Source organism: Drosophila sechellia, chromosome 3L (assembly GCF_004382195.2).
Source record: "Drosophila sechellia strain sech25 chromosome 3L, ASM438219v1, whole genome shotgun sequence".
NCBI classification, from domain to species: domain Eukaryota; kingdom Metazoa; phylum Arthropoda; class Insecta; order Diptera; family Drosophilidae; genus Drosophila; species Drosophila sechellia.
The window spans coordinates 4,343,489-4,358,492 of NC_045951.1; the positions used below are offsets into that span (position 1 = coordinate 4,343,489).

The 15,004-nt window shown below is 42.0% G+C and overlaps 2 protein-coding genes across 3 annotated transcripts; both read right to left on the reverse strand.

Annotated features, from left to right (window-relative positions):
- Positions 1-4: 4 nt before the first annotated feature.
- LOC6610775 (G-protein coupled receptor 52) lies at positions 5-12,597 on the reverse strand. Of its 2 annotated transcripts, none has more exons than XM_002035305.2 (5): positions 12,245-12,597; positions 11,748-11,926; positions 2,930-4,205; positions 2,167-2,425; positions 5-2,083 (listed from the first exon to the last, which is right to left on the reverse strand). In XM_002035305.2, exons 3-5 carry the CDS (start codon positions 3,060-3,062, stop codon positions 1,507-1,509), a joined length of 969 nt encoding a protein of 322 aa, XP_002035341.1. In that variant the 5' UTR covers positions 3,063-4,205; positions 11,748-11,926; positions 12,245-12,597; the 3' UTR covers positions 5-1,506. The 2 variants fall into 2 exon arrangements, with proteins under 2 accessions (XP_002035341.1, XP_032573784.1); XM_032717893.1 differs by having other exon boundaries at positions 12,514-12,590.
- A 590-nt stretch (positions 12,598-13,187) lies between these two features.
- LOC6610776 lies at positions 13,188-14,234 on the reverse strand. The gene is made up of 4 exons (XM_002035306.2): positions 14,157-14,234; positions 13,737-13,864; positions 13,540-13,677; positions 13,188-13,481 (listed from the first exon to the last, which is right to left on the reverse strand). Exons 2-4 carry the CDS (start codon positions 13,835-13,837, stop codon positions 13,283-13,285), a joined length of 438 nt encoding a protein of 145 aa, XP_002035342.1. The 5' UTR covers positions 13,838-13,864; positions 14,157-14,234; the 3' UTR covers positions 13,188-13,282.
- Positions 14,235-15,004: the final 770 nt, after the last annotated feature.

The window sequence follows — 15,004 nt, forward strand, 5'->3', positions numbered from 1 at the left end:
AATGCATTATCATCATTTTTGCGTTTATTTACTGCGTTCTTTGTTTATATTTGTCGAAACGCCTCTTGCTATCTGCTTATACGGCTCTAACAATTTCCTTACACTTAAAAATCGATAACACTTGCTCTTTGGTGTGTAAATTAGTTTCGAACTATAACTAAATGTACAAAATATCGTCAATGAAATGTACAACAACAAAATATACACAATGTTTCTTCTTCGAATTCGTTCGCTATTTTCGCATTTGGCATGTTTGTGGCTAAGATATCATCAATTCAACACAATCAACAATATTCAACGACAAACACTCGACTTGGGACCCTGGATGCTTCATCGGCGGCGCTTGGGAAACTGAATTTGACCCACTAAGGGAACTAGGCAAAATTGCAACGCTCTGTTGGTAAGCCCACCAAATCGAAGCGTTCAGGGGCGGCCAAAAGGAAAATGAATCATTCTACCGATTTGAACAACGATCGAAACTTCAGCCTAGCCTATCATTTCAGTATCATAGTTTTATTTTGTATGGCTAAGAACTATTGGAAATGTCTTTTCGGGCTTATTTGCTTTTGGATTTTAACATATTTATTTGCTGTGTTTTATATTCTTTTAGTGGGCCTGGGTTTTTCGTTACTTAAGCGCAATTCGCAAAGCGTGCGAAAATTGAAGATTTTTCGAATTTTGAATTCTCATATTCCGGCCCGTCGTCAAGTTTGGCAAATTGTTTAATAAACTCTACACGATTTCTTTTTGTAAAATTCTAAATGCTATTTAATATGGACTTTGAAAAAGGTTTATACTTATGCAATCGTTAGATAATAATCCTGCTGCTCGAGTAGCGTACGATTTTCGTATATTGTTTTTGTTGTAGCAAGTTCGAATTGTAAACCGGAAACGGAAATGTTGCTCTTGCCTAGTGAATTGTCTCATGTCTACGAATTAGAATTAGAATTAGATCGCTGCTACATATGTATATGTATATGGCTAGAGTTAAGTACAAGTATATACGTGGTAAGCTCATAAATACACAATAATAATCGTCAATCAATTCAATCAATCAATCGGTGAATCAATCATAATTGGATACGCTAAAAACTCTTAGCTTAGCTTAGGTCTAGAAATGTGAATATGTCTTTCAACGTGTCTGTGGTTTTGGTGTTTTTGGTGTTTCTGTGTGGTTGCTGTATGGTGGCTGAGTGGTTGTGTTTTTTGATTTTCAGTTTTTCTGTGGCTGTGGCTGTTGGTGGTGCTTTCATTGGCATGTCGCGTAGCGCCAAACGGCCCGTAAATATGCAACTATATGGCAAACAGGCAAGTAAGTGTTTATATATATTGAGAGAGAGAGAGATAGAGAGTTAAGGAAATGGCTCAATGCAATTACAACCAATTATTTACTTGCAGGACTTTGTAGTTCTTCTCAAAGGGATTACGGAGGATGGGGCTGGGAGGGGGATATTTACGGATAATTATTGTATTTTTTTTGAGGAGAATGAAAATCTAAATCTAACTCTAGTCATCTGGGTCCAACCCGATTAGCTCTGCTTGCAAACGGCCCTTAGTCTTACAACAAATGGTTAAGCAAAATACTCTCAAAGCGATACGGAATTGCGGCGACATACTGGTCATGATCAGAATTTTCCAAAACGAATTCAATATGCCGATCCAGACGACGGCGAAGTTGATAAGAGTACTTTGGATAACATCGCCCGTGACCACCTCATACAGACGCAACAGAATCCATGGCAGCCAGGACACCCAGAATGCAAAGACTAATGCGAATGACATCATATGACTAGGGTTCGATAAATTTTCAGCCAGAGCAGTTGCATATTCTTTATCGTGTATCGGCTCGCCGGACCTAATCTTACGCATCATTACAAAGATATAGCCGTAGTTGTGTACGATTGAAATGAGGCTGGGACCTAAGACTAATATCGCCAAGGTGGCGCTATATGCCGCCATATTCCCCCAGTCCAGCATGCAGATGTGCGTCATGTTGTTCTCGATGGGCATCGAGTAGCCCAGGATTGGGGGACAGCACAGCAGGGCCGCCGATATCCAGGTGAACACCATCCAGCACTGGCATCTGCAGGATAAAGGTCACAAGAGATCAAAGATTTATCCAGTTTTTTGTTGAGCAGGAACTGGGGATCCATGGGCGCTACTCACCTCGTTTTCGTCTGCACCGTTTCATATCTGAGTGGCTTCCGCACCGCAAGATAGCGATCCACCGATATCCACATGAAGGTGTACACCGATACCGCCCACAGAGTGACCTCCAGATAGCCGGTGAAGCGGCACACGATGTCGCCGTACATCCATTCTCCGGTCAAAGCGGGATACACGGAGAAGGGCACCACCAGGAGTCCGCAGAGCAGATCGGCGATGGCCAGGGACAAGAGGTAGTAGTTGATCACCTCTGTGGGTCCTGCGATGACACCAATATCGTTAGGAAACGAAGTAGAGGGGTATTCAAAAATAATAGGCAAATGCAAACAATAATATTTAAATGGATCATTCAATAATTTGGGCGAGTCTATTTGTACGACATTCACTAGAACTATTTAGAAACCTAAGGTTCTTAAATTTATCCAATAACAATCAATTTAAAGGATAAAAGTTTAGTTACAAAAAGGGACAAAAAATAATATGCTTGAGCATAATTGGTTTTTGAATTTTCAAAGCAATTAAGACAACAATAAAACAACACATTTGAATGTTTGGGGAGGATGCCGTATTACTTCATTCCTTTCACTTTCACATCAAAATCATGGATGCATTTTAAGTATAAACATTGGACGTAAGTGGTCAAAATAAATGATATTCAACACAGAGGTTACTTATGAAAATATTATGCTTGAGGCCAAACCCAACCACGTTCGAGATGTTCCTGTGGAAAGTGTTATGTGAGTGCGATATTCGTGCAACGTACCCTTGAAGTTGGCATAGGTGGCGATTATGAGGAGGTTGGACAGGACGATGGCCACGCCCAGTATCGATATGAGCACCGCCTTGGTGAGGGCCTCCACCTTGGAATTATCCTGTAGGTAGCTCATTTCCTGCATTTTTACGGGCTGGCACTGGCGGTGGAAATGGGCGCTCCTGTGCTCGTTGTATTCGCTGCCTCAGCTCCTTGTCCGTTTCCTCCTCCTTGGCTCCTCCTGCTTTCACCTGCTTTCGCTGCTGCTTTCTCCCGCTTTCTCCGCACCTTCTTGGCGGGCTGATTGTTATGCAAAGGCCAGTGGACGTGGACGTGACCGTTCTTTACTTCCGGTCATGGCGGACGCCCATGCAATTGTCCTGTGCCTTCGGTTGTGTGTGTCGGTGTGTCTGTGAGTGTGTCTATGTGTGCCTAGGTGAGTGTGTGGATGTGTGAGTCTGTGTGTGTGTGTGGCGTCCTTTATTGTGCAACGAGGCTTGCACACGCGAAGGTCGTCGGAGTCCTTGGCGCTGTTTTTTCGTCCTTTCTCCACCGTTGGCGCCAAATTTGTATAAATTTTCTACTGCCTACTTGTTTTCGGGCTGCAACTTCTACTGCCCACCTTTTGGCGCCGAGCCAAGCATTTGATTGTTACCCTCACAATCCTGGCGTCGTGGTTAAGGTTAAGGATAAGGTTGTGCTAGTGTGTGTGTGTGTCTGAAGCTCGTTTAAAAATGTTGCTTGCGCTAAAATCTTACACGTAAAATCTAGTAATTGCGTACAATCTTTTTCTATCTTAGAGGATCGTTTAAGGTTTAAAGAATTCGTTTTGGTTTGCTAAATTCACAACGCTCTTTGCTAAGTTTTAATGAACGTCAAAACTGTTAGTTGTATGCTTGAGTAATTCGCTACTAGTTTTAATATCGATTTAAAAATGTACACATTTCAAACTCGCAAGTGGAAGAATAATGATTATTAATTTAACTATTTAATGTGTAATAATTACGCGGTTTTCGGGGCTCTTTTTCTTTCGGGGTAGTTGAAATTCTTTCGACTATAATTAAAGCACAGCACAAATGGTTTTGTTGTTTTGTAAGGCTTCTGTTGTGCTACATTTAAGTTGTTAAAATAGTTCGATAATAGTTCGGTTGTTAAGTATCGGTTTTGCTATTTAATTTCGCTGCTTGGTGATTGTGATTATCCTTTTGCTTGTAAATTCTGGCTGTTGTTGCTCTTGTTGGTGTCGAAACTCCACGTCCTGCTGTCGTTTTAAGCTAATTGTGCGCATCTGGAAGGACAAAGGATAGCAATTGAATGCCTTTAGCGCTCCATAAATAGTTTACAGAATCTCCCATCTTGAGCCAATCAATAAATTATCCCACATACGGCTGCAGGCGGAAAAAGCCTTTTAGCTGCACAAACGCTTTACATAAGCGTGCTTATCCTGCGCCCGTCACTTGCCTGCTATTTCAGAGCCGCCCAGGCCACCCAACCCTCCAGAACCACCATCACCTCCAGCACCACCCACTTTTCCCGCCTGCAATGACCCACTTTGCGGTGCCACTTGACACAGTTTGAGAGCCATAGCTGTCACTGGCCGGCTGCTCAAACTGGGTTTGTCTCTCGAGGGGCCTGGAACTGTTAAAAATCTCGAGGGGTCTGCGCATTGGTCTCTATTTGTGGACCACCGTCATCGATCACGCCCACTCCATCTATATTTAACGAGCCCCGCAGCAGTGCTGCCAGCTTGGCTACTTTCAAGCTAATTTTTAATACTAAAAATCATTTAAAAATGATACTTCAAAATTATTTACTATCACTTATATATATGCCTAAAAGATCGCAGTATAGATTCAACATTATTTCGATATGGATCTTTGGGGATATTGAATTCAATACATAATGAATCATACTTTTAAACACCTTTAACCATCTAATCTAATATACTGTATGTGTGTCATTCATTTTATCTGTACTAAAAATACAAATACAAATCAATTGCCAACACTGGCTTTACACCACAGCCTCTATTAGAGGCACCTACGACGTCATCGTGCCATTTTCCACGCAGACACAAACACAAACACCATTATCAAATGCCATTAGACATCGACGGGGATGCTCCAAGTGCTAAAGGATGAGCATGGGCATGGATGGGGATGCCGTTAGTGGGTGGCATTAGGGAATGTCGTTGAGTGAGGTAACAAGTTTGTCATTCACGCCCCTGCGTTGATACCCCTCTTTTGCTCGACCAGGTGATTAAATTAGCGATAACGGGGTAACTGGGCATGGGCATCAGATTCGACAGTCGGTCGGTGGCCAGGTGATAAATATCAATGGATTGCATTAGCCACACCGGCATCCCGGCGTAGCACATCATTCCACCTGATTGTCCATCATTACGTAAGCCGCTGCAGTTGATGACGCTACCTGCAGCAACGTCATTTGTGCAAATGACTTCTCCGCCTGCAAACCATTCAAATCCACTCGACTCCGGCTGTCCCCACTGCAATTACGCTGAAATAACTGTTATGGCCGCCAACTTAAGCGTACCCCGCCGCATAATGAGTGCCCCTTGACCCCAGGAGTAGCAGCCGGAATAACCGGAAATTGGAGGCCCACAGAGCCGGAGAATTGGGTTCAGCGAACCCCTTCGCGCTTTTTCTTGGAAGGATAATCAATAAGCACGGACAGTGATTAATTATGTAAACATGGTCATTGTTCTTGGAGGCAACCGCTAACAAGCTGATGAGATTTTGATTGCCACTGGGATTGCAGGGCAGCCCATTAAGCCCTCGGCATAATTAAAAATAATATGTGGCCCCCCATTTGGGGGCAACTTTTGTACTACCCCAGAGCCAAATCCTTTGACCAACTTGAAAAGCCAGAGATACGAAATGGTGAATGCAGCTTGAGTTGCAGTGGAAAATTAAAGTGATCCACATAGCTGACCATTAAAGCTTGCGATTGTTAAAGGAAAAAGGAATACATTAAAAACTGAGGAGGAGAATAAAGACCAAACTGGGTCAGTGCCATAACAATTCACAAAATAATGGGAAATAACATTTTTATTGGCAAGCCAATCCTATAAAATATAACTTATTTGTTATTTACAACATAATTAGAAAGTCATGATGTTATAAAAGTGAAGTGTGAGTTAACTTTTGTAACTACTTTATGATCTAATATCCTTTAAACATATGCACAGTACGAAGCTTACAAGCAGCTTAAAAAGTCACTGGCCTACATTGCCGAAACGCACTGTATGTTTGCGCCCGACTTTCCGTCGACCTGTTTTCATTTTTTCCTCTGTAGATTTTCCAGCTTTCGGGACCATAAAATATGTATTCCATGCGTGTTTATGTCGCCTCAGAAAACACACAAGTTTGAGCCCGAAACGAAACACAAACAGAAGCGGAAAACCATCGAATGTGGCGCTGTCATAATTCCACATATATATATATATATATATATATATATATAAATATATATATACAAATGCCTGGTAGGTGGGAAGTTCTATGCCACATATAATATGTGGCAGATGGGTGTGAATGAAAGTGGCAGGATGGCGAGCCAGGCTTTTGGGTTGGCTATAAATAAACTTTTGGATGGCTACGTGTTTAAACAAAATGGCGAAATACCGCAACAAAGGCCAAGGCGAGCTGCAGGCCCAAGAAGGATACTATGCCCCTTTGATGACGCTGCCTGTTGGCAGGAAGCGCTCCCAGGACGAGAAGTGGGCGCACCGGTGGGTGGCAGGCTGACAAGGCTGCTGCGGATGGGTGCCACGTCATCGTCGCCATTCACGTGGCTGATTCTTTACATAAGCATGACCTCACCTTGGCTTTTATTTTCATTTACATTTCCATTTTCATTTTGGTTTTCCCAGCACAGCAGCCAGTTGACTATTGCTATTTCGTGCACCCTATTTACATGGTGCCACCTGTTTTGCTCAGTGCATCTGCTGCGGCGCCTGCATAATTTATGCTTACGCATGTCAAGTGTCGCATATGCCTGGAAATGCTCGTCCTTCGGGGGCGGAGGAGACGCCGAAGGCGGTGGCGCTGGCGGAGGGGGCATGGCGCCGGGCTAGACTTGGCAGCTCCTGTCACTCAGTAGCTTAAGGACTTTGCAGGCGGTCCTGCTGCCTGTTGCTTCGGCCCACGCTCACCCAGCCAAACTTTTGGGCACTAACTTTTGTCAACCCAAAAATGCCTGCAGGAAAATTGCAATTAAAGTGGCAGAACGCTGGAAACTTTGCCGTAAAATGCAACAGTTCGACCACAAAAACAATCTGGGAAACTTCAAATCCAAAAAATTAGATATCGAAGCATTGATTGAACTGCAATGTTCGTAGATATTTAGAACTTTAAAAAGAAATAAAGAATCGATTTAGTTGAGTTACTGAAAATGTTAGCTATGCAAAAGTGTCAGCAAAATGTTCGTTCTCCATATTGGCATAATAATAATAATAATAGGCAGCCCAAAACAGTAATTTGGCCAAGGAATGTCGTAAAAAAGAAATCCAATTTGCCTGCGAAATGCCCTGAATATTTTGCGTCCTCAAAATAAATGACGGCGGGGGGTGCGTGATTGGGCCAACTTAAATTCACGTGCTACCCGCTGTTATGGCCATAAACCGCATTGTGAAATGCCGTACCACATGTCGTATACGCAATGCTTTTTATTTGGGCCAATTTTGCGTTGCGCGGGTGTTCGTTGTTAGAGAGAGGGGGCGTGGCTCGGGCCAAGGGCAAACAGCGACTTGTGCTTAGTTTTATATTGTTCTATTTCCCACTGGATTTTCCTAGCGCTCGTCGAATGCCTCGATAACTCTGATTTCCCCTTGGCCGAAGGTTCTATTGTACTTTTTTGGGCAATATCTTGAATATGGCAAAATGCAAGGGTTTGCAGATACTCTACAATTGGCAAGGTCACAGTCATGGGCGGGCCTTTTCCTTTCGTTTTCAACCACAACCCCCCCACTCGACAACGTGACGTATGCGTAATAAATAAGACTGGCGGCACTCGGCGCTAAGGACAATTGTATTGGCTCCTGATACCGGCTATATCCTACCCCCACACCCGTACACATATACACCCATAACACACACACACTCACACACACACAGCACTGGAACAATTGATCAATAAAAGAAAAAACCCAACACGAAATTCATTTCAATGCTCCGACTTGACATTCAGTCAAGGCGTTTATTGTGGCACTGGCAATAGCAAAGCCAGTCGTTCAATCAATACGGCAATGCATCAATTTGTCATCCGCGCCATGGCTCCTTTTCACTGCATTGTTGTTGTTGCTTTGCTGGTTTATTAAATGCAGCAACTTGTTTATTTGTTGCTATTATTCGCCGTCTGATTGATAAGCAAACGGGGGGAATCGAATTCAGCCAATGACGAAGGGCGGACGGAAGGCGGGATCATGACTATGCGGTTTCTATGCACGTGCACAGAGGAAAAATCTACTATTATTAATCAAATAATATAAACTATTTATAATACTCATTAAACTAAGTTAAGATCTAATAAAATAGCTGAACCATAGAGTTTTCTTTTAGTATAACAATACTAGCAATCCTGATATAATTATTTAATCTCTGATCTTCTTTTTTTCTCAGTGCACCAAAGGCTAATTGGCTCAATGTGCCAGCTGACGCTAAAAGAGCTGGCAAGTCTGGCCGGGATTCAGCCGGAAGCTCTGAGGACGGTTTGACATTTAAGCAATTTGTTCGCAGCAGCTGCCAAATGCACACTTATTAACGTGTGTATCTGTGAACGCGTTTTGTATCTGTATCTGCATCTGTGCCTGTTCCTGGGGTAACAAAAAGAAAGCTACTCCTTGCATTTGAAAAGGGGGATGGGCATGGAAATGGAAAAGCCCGGCGGCAATTAGTTGGCACTAGCCCAGGGCCACGCCCATCATAAATATATAAATCAAGGCGGTCACAGCCCACAACAAATTAGACGATGGCCTGGACAAACAGAGAGTTGCGATTTGTGTGTGCGTGGTAGGAGGTGAAAGGCATGGCGGGGGGATCGGAGAAAACGCGAGGCGGGAAATCGGGGTTGGAAAATTGAGAGCGAAAAATAGGGGAGTGTTGGAGAATTTAGGCTGAATGGGTGTGTCCACTTAGGCCGACTATCGACCAGCGTTTGTTTTGTTTTTGGTTAAAGTGTTTTCCTTTCATTGGGCTAAATGCTGTTTTAATAATAAATGTTGTTCAAATAATATATTAGAACCATCTACAAAAGTTTAAATTGTGTCAAAGAGTATTTGCTAGTCAATAGCCGAGTAGAATTTCATCATACATATTTGTTATGTTAAATTTGTTGTTCTCTTAAGATATTTAAATATAGAAACACTTGTTTGGTTTGCCTCATCTGCTTGGCCAGCTATTTGTTGTCGAACCTAAAAGCCGCCAAAAAAACAACCGCACTTTTACTTTCCATAATTTTACTCGTGTCTGCCACAAAATTTAAAAAAACACGGCATATTCGCGAAACACATACACGTTGTGGTCATAAATCAAAAGAGATATATATTTTTGGAAATAAATTAAACAATTCTTGCAGACTGAATTGAATTGAATACTTAAAATTGAATACTTCTCACAGTAAAAATAATTAAGTAGATAATTATTTGGGTAAAAAGATTGTATCTACGAAGATAATATTTTTGAGCTTAAGAAAGAATAGTCCAATTAAAATTATTAGTATCGTTTTATTTCAAGGCTAAAACGGCTTGCATTTCCCCGTTAAAAAGCACCAGCGACACCCTCGAATTTTCCCGTACTTTCACATGCAAATGTGTGGGCAGCAGCAGCTGCGGCATTTTGCTTCCTTTATCGGGCTAATTGAATACGTGTGTCGAAACACAAAACGGCGAAGAAAAGGATGTCGGACAATCGCCATCACACGTCACGAGTCATAAATGCAAAGCGGAGAAAGCAGTGAAAGCGGAGAAAGCCAGAGCAGAGTCATTTGCCATGTAAATTAGACAGCGGCCAGCCTTGAAGTGTGCTATGGAAATTGCACTCGGTTGCCGGACATGCGGCGAATGTTGCATGCTGCTCGTCGCACGTTGAACGTTGCACGGTGCCAGTTGTTCTTAGTTGTGCCTGGTCTCTAGTTTCTGTTTTCCGGCTGGTCATGTGTGAAAAATGGCAACTGTGTCAGCGCTCACACGCCCGCGTCAATTGCATTATTCAGAAACAGAAACTGTGTTGCAAGAACAAAAGCCACTTGCGATGGGTGCACCAGTGAGTCAGAGGGGGTGGCACGCTGGGCGGATGGGCCGCGGTGGGTGACCCTTAATTATGCAAAAGACGGACACGACCTTGAAGCTGCCAATTGCAGCGCACGTAATTAAAGACGAGCAACAAAACCCAACTCGACACAACGGACCAGTTTCCACAGTGTTCACTGCTTAAAGCGAATGTGTAGGTATATCCAATAATGATTAGATACTGTATCTTTAAGATTCTTACATCTAAAATATAGATTGAATGGTAACTTATTACTTAAAAATTTCTAATACATATCATATTCTCTACGTTCTCTACAGTTCTCTGTATTTATACCTCCAATTTGTTGTAGTAAGTCTATACATATCCTGGTGATTTAAATTAATTAAAGCCAGGAGAGACCACACTACGTTTCCCAACCTATTTCCCAGCCCTTTGAGACAACGTGTGAAATTTCCCATTGTGTGATCGATAAAATGGCCATGTGAGAGGGTTGGGGGGCAGTGGGAGGTAGTCTGTGCGGTGTTGTCGTGTCCTTGAAGGCAAATTTACGACAATATAAACAACTTGGCAGCGAAAGAGTCCGAGTCCGAAACCCGGTCCTTGCCGATAAGGATAAGGATACCAATAAGGATACGGGACATTCGCTTGGCGCGTAATTTTATGACACAGCAAAAGCTATCGACGGCTGCCAGAAGACAAATTGCCTATAAAACGACAAAGTCAATAAAATGGTGGGGAAAAAAAGCGGAGAAGCGTGTAACGTGTGACCGAGTTACAGATACATAATCTTGGCTGATGCATGCTACACATACATATGCACACATATCCTGCAAATCCTGTTTGCCAAACATCTGTAAATTGAAATTTTCGCAAATGAAATTTGCGTGGAAAATGATGCGCTCAGGCAGAGCTTTTCAGTATTTGCGGAAAGTCTTTTGGCTTTGGCTAATCCCCAACGAATGCCATTCTTTGCATTGAGCTTTCCAACTGTAATTCTTCGTTTTTTTGCTAAACTTTGCCTATTTTCGTATCTCTACATCAACACCGAAGGAACGAGCATAAGGGAGATGAGAAGAACAGCATTTCCGATAGGAGAAGTGGGGGTTCCAGTGCACTGCGAGAAAAATATCCCAATACAAATTTAAAGTCTTTAGACTATTTAAAATTTTATTAAGGTATAGCTTGTTTTAGGCCAAAGTTTATTACACAGATATACTGGCGAAATGGTGTATTATAACAGCTAACATTTCAATCTGTGTTTATAGACAAGTAATTGTCATAGAAACACGTTTAATGTTATCTTAAATAAATTATCAAAAAAATGTTAAAATTCCCAATGTTCTTTTACTATATTGAATTTTTTCAAGTGCCAGCACTTTCCTTTCGACCATTTCTTCTAGAGTTTCGCTCTTTTCGGGGTTGTTTATGTTTTGGTTCGCTCTTTCGCGTTCCCTTTCGCTCCCTGTTTCTTCCCATCTATCTTAGTTTTTTTTTTGTGTTGAGGTAGGATGCGTCTGGAGCAAAGCTCGACTTGATGCTCCTGCCCCCGAAAAACTGCTCACCTGAGACGGGACATCTTGTTGGGAACCTTTGCCTTGACATTGCTCAGTTTTTCCAGTTGATCGGTTGAGTATTAAGTTGATTTCTTGTATAATATTTAATGGGTATTTATTACATTTTGTCTTGAACACTTTGTCTTTATCACTTTGTTTGCTAACTCTTTGACTGCAACAGGCAAGAACTGTAAAATATCTAGATGAATGTGGGCTTAAGATATATCTAACGAAGTCGGTGGCCCTCAAAGAAACTTTTTCACTAATAAATCAATCAAATAATATTTTAATGCATGCATTATGTGGTGTTGATTTAAATGGATTTTCATTCCAGATAAGATAATTTATAAGGGACACGATTTATGGCTTTGCTGTCGCGATAGTAAAATATCTTTCAAACTTTGTCACTTTGCACTGTCGAAAACTTTCTTGCTTCGGTTAACTGATTTTCCATTTTCAATTTCCCGATTTTCGGGGCACATGCAACATTAATTTTTTTGCTTTACTTGTTGGCTTTTCCGTGGGCGGCTGATTTTCTGCTTAGCCTTCAACACACATACAGCCAAAGGCGTTCTCACACAGATGACAGTACACACGTACGGCGCACACAGAACCCTCTCACAGACACATGTGCGCAGGTGTGTGCCTTGATTTTTCAATTATCCTCTAGCTCGTAATTTGCACAATTTAATTGAATTCACTTTGCCATTTTCAAATTTTCCATTTTTGATTGTGATTGGCATTGGTATGCAATGCAAATTAAGGATGAACAAACTTTTGTTTCTTTTGGGCAGCCAAAAAGTGTTTGCTGGCCGCGTGTTGGTGTGTGTGTATGCGGACGTGTGTTGGTGTTGTGTCTGCTGTGTGTAGGTGTGTGTGTGCTTCCACCGTTTCCAACAACAACAACCACTGAACGCGCTGCTGCTGCTGCCGCTGAATCTTTTCGATGCGTGCGTAGATGCGACGCGCTCACTGTCTAACTGGCAACTGTTTTTCGGTTTTCTCCTCTTCTGCTGACGCCCTGACAACTCGGCCAACTCTCTCACTAGCGAAAGAGAGAGAGAGAGAGCTGAGAGTGGGCAGCTGGAAATGGAAATGGAAAAGCAGCAACAGGAAGCGAGAGAAAGCGAAGCTTTCGCCAGCTGAAAGCTCGGCAAACGCACATGGCGTTTGTTTATATTTGTGGCAGGTAAAAATAGCACTGCATATTTTTAGGCACCGCCAACCAGAATCTCCCACTGCGCATGACCCAATTTTAGTTGGCCAAAAGCAGGCTGGCTGAGGCTGGTTAAACTAATTAATTTATCTAGTTGCTGCCACTCTAGTTCGCAATTGGTATCCATTATCTCCAAGTTTTCATCGGGAATTTAAATTTGTCATTACTTCTAAGCTATTTTTTAAAGAAATAAAATTAGTAGATAGGAAATTAAATAAGTGAGAGCACTTCACTGCATTTTAGACTACTTATGAAAAGAAATTTTATTTTGCAAGTATTCTATTAATTTGGATTCAAAATTAATCTTTTGGGTTTACCTCCCTGATCACTAATCTTCTCCAGTACTTGGTTCGGCCACCTGCTGCTGATCGGCCGAGTTATGCCTCAGTGGATATAGCTGCTCCATGTGTTCTATAAAGGGTCGAATGCCATCCGGATTCTTCATGTACTTGGCCACGCTGAGGATGATGTGGCGATAGATCTGGTGATCCCGATAGGCCGCATTCGGTCGTCGCTTTTGTGGAGGTCTTAAGTGATATATAAAATATAAATAAAACAATAATTAATTAATTAATTTATTATTACCGCTCTTGAGCTCTTTGAATAACCCGTCGACGTCGCACTGATTCAGTTCTTCGGCAGCGCTCACAATATGCGAAATATGCACAAGTGATGATAACCAGTGCGGAAAATGCATAGATGAGCCAACTCCAGCTGAGGACCCTATATGGTATATGGTATTTAGTAGCAGAAAGTAGAAAGTGATCCTATCTGCGTGTTACGTCACAAATGTAGCATTCAAATCCCTCCAGATGGGCGAGATCTGCTCCAGCTGGCTCTTCTTGGCATCCCTCCTCCAGAACACAAATTGAGGCATCATCATTGGCCTGGTCGACTGGCTGCTGGCCACCTTTTGAAGTCCGGATAAAATTTTGAAAATAACTAATGAGTGTGAGCGTTGGTTTTGATTCTTTGAAATTTCAAAATAATACTAAATCGCATGTTATTCAAGCCTTGAGTGTTGAGGAAAAGCAGGGCAAATAGCTTAGAGTTTTGACTTAACATAATAGATAGCAGGTATTTTATCAAAAGAATAATTAGCTGTCGTAGCTATTAAGTATCTATTAAATTATTGGCTCATTAATGCGAAAGCATGATCAATGCATCGATGCCAGTCGCTTATGCTGCTTATCCTTAACAACCTGGAAGTTAAGGCTTAAAAAGGCGCCAAGGTCGAAGATCGTCGAACATTCTACGATCGATTGCCCGGCGGGATCATCATTTGACTAATTCAAGTTTGCCACATTGCGAATTTCGCTTTTGTCTACGAGCTGCAATTGCAATTTGCAATGGCAATTCGTGCGCTTCCGTCAACAATCGTCTCGGAAAAGCGTGATCAAATAAATTATGGGGTTGGAGAATGCTGACAGTGTCAAAAGAACATTTCAGGCATTTTTGTCTATTTTTGTTTTATTTTTTTTTGTGTTGGAAAATTCGCCTGCCGCTTGACACATTCGCTTCGGATTTATGGCCACGTCTCTTGCAGTTTCCCCTTTGTCTTTGCGTATTTCTCCTCCCGCCGACTGACACTGCATATTGCCCCAAATTGAGGTACGTTCGTACGATTGCTGGTCAAGCAGCCCAGCCTCAAATTCGAAAACCCAAAACCAAAAACCAACCCAGATGGTAGTCATGGATAATGGCTGACAGGGCATGCGAAAAGTTACGATCTTACGGCCAAGAATCAAACAAATGTGCTGACACTCACACCGATAACATCAAGATGACTAAATTCTGCTCTGAATAAATAAGCAAATAAAATGCTAAATTTAACTACCTAACAATTGTTACAGATTTCAGTGTCATATCTTTCAATTAATAATAAAGTTCCCAACTTTAGTAAACCTTTTAAGCATGGCTTGTCTTTCATACTTCTCATTTAACTATATTGTCTGTAACAAAATCGAATCCATTCTGCTTCCCACCTAAACCAGTTAAGAAGATACACTTTGGCCACATGTTGGCGCTCATCAAATGGCTGTCAAATTAC

Coding starts and splice junctions, on each gene's coding strand:
- LOC6610775 (XM_002035305.2), bottom strand. CDS start 3,062: ATGCAGGAAATGAGCTACCTACAGGATAATTCCAAGGTGGAGGCCCTC. Junction 2,426..2,929: donor CACCTATGCCAACTTCAAGG/GTACGTTGCACG, acceptor GTGTCATCGCAG/GACCCACAGAGGTGATCAAC. Junction 2,084..2,166: donor ACGGTGCAGACGAAAACGAG/GTGAGTAGCGCC, acceptor TTTATCCTGCAG/ATGCCAGTGCTGGATGGTGT.
- LOC6610776 (XM_002035306.2), bottom strand. CDS start 13,837: ATGATGATGCCTCAATTTGTGTTCTGGAGGAGGGATGCCAAGAAGAGC. Junction 13,678..13,736: donor TTGAATGCTACATTTGTGAC/GTAACACGCAGA, acceptor TATACCATATAG/GGTCCTCAGCTGGAGTTGGC. Junction 13,482..13,539: donor ATTCAAAGAGCTCAAGAGCG/GTAATAATAAAT, acceptor ATATCACTTAAG/ACCTCCACAAAAGCGACGAC.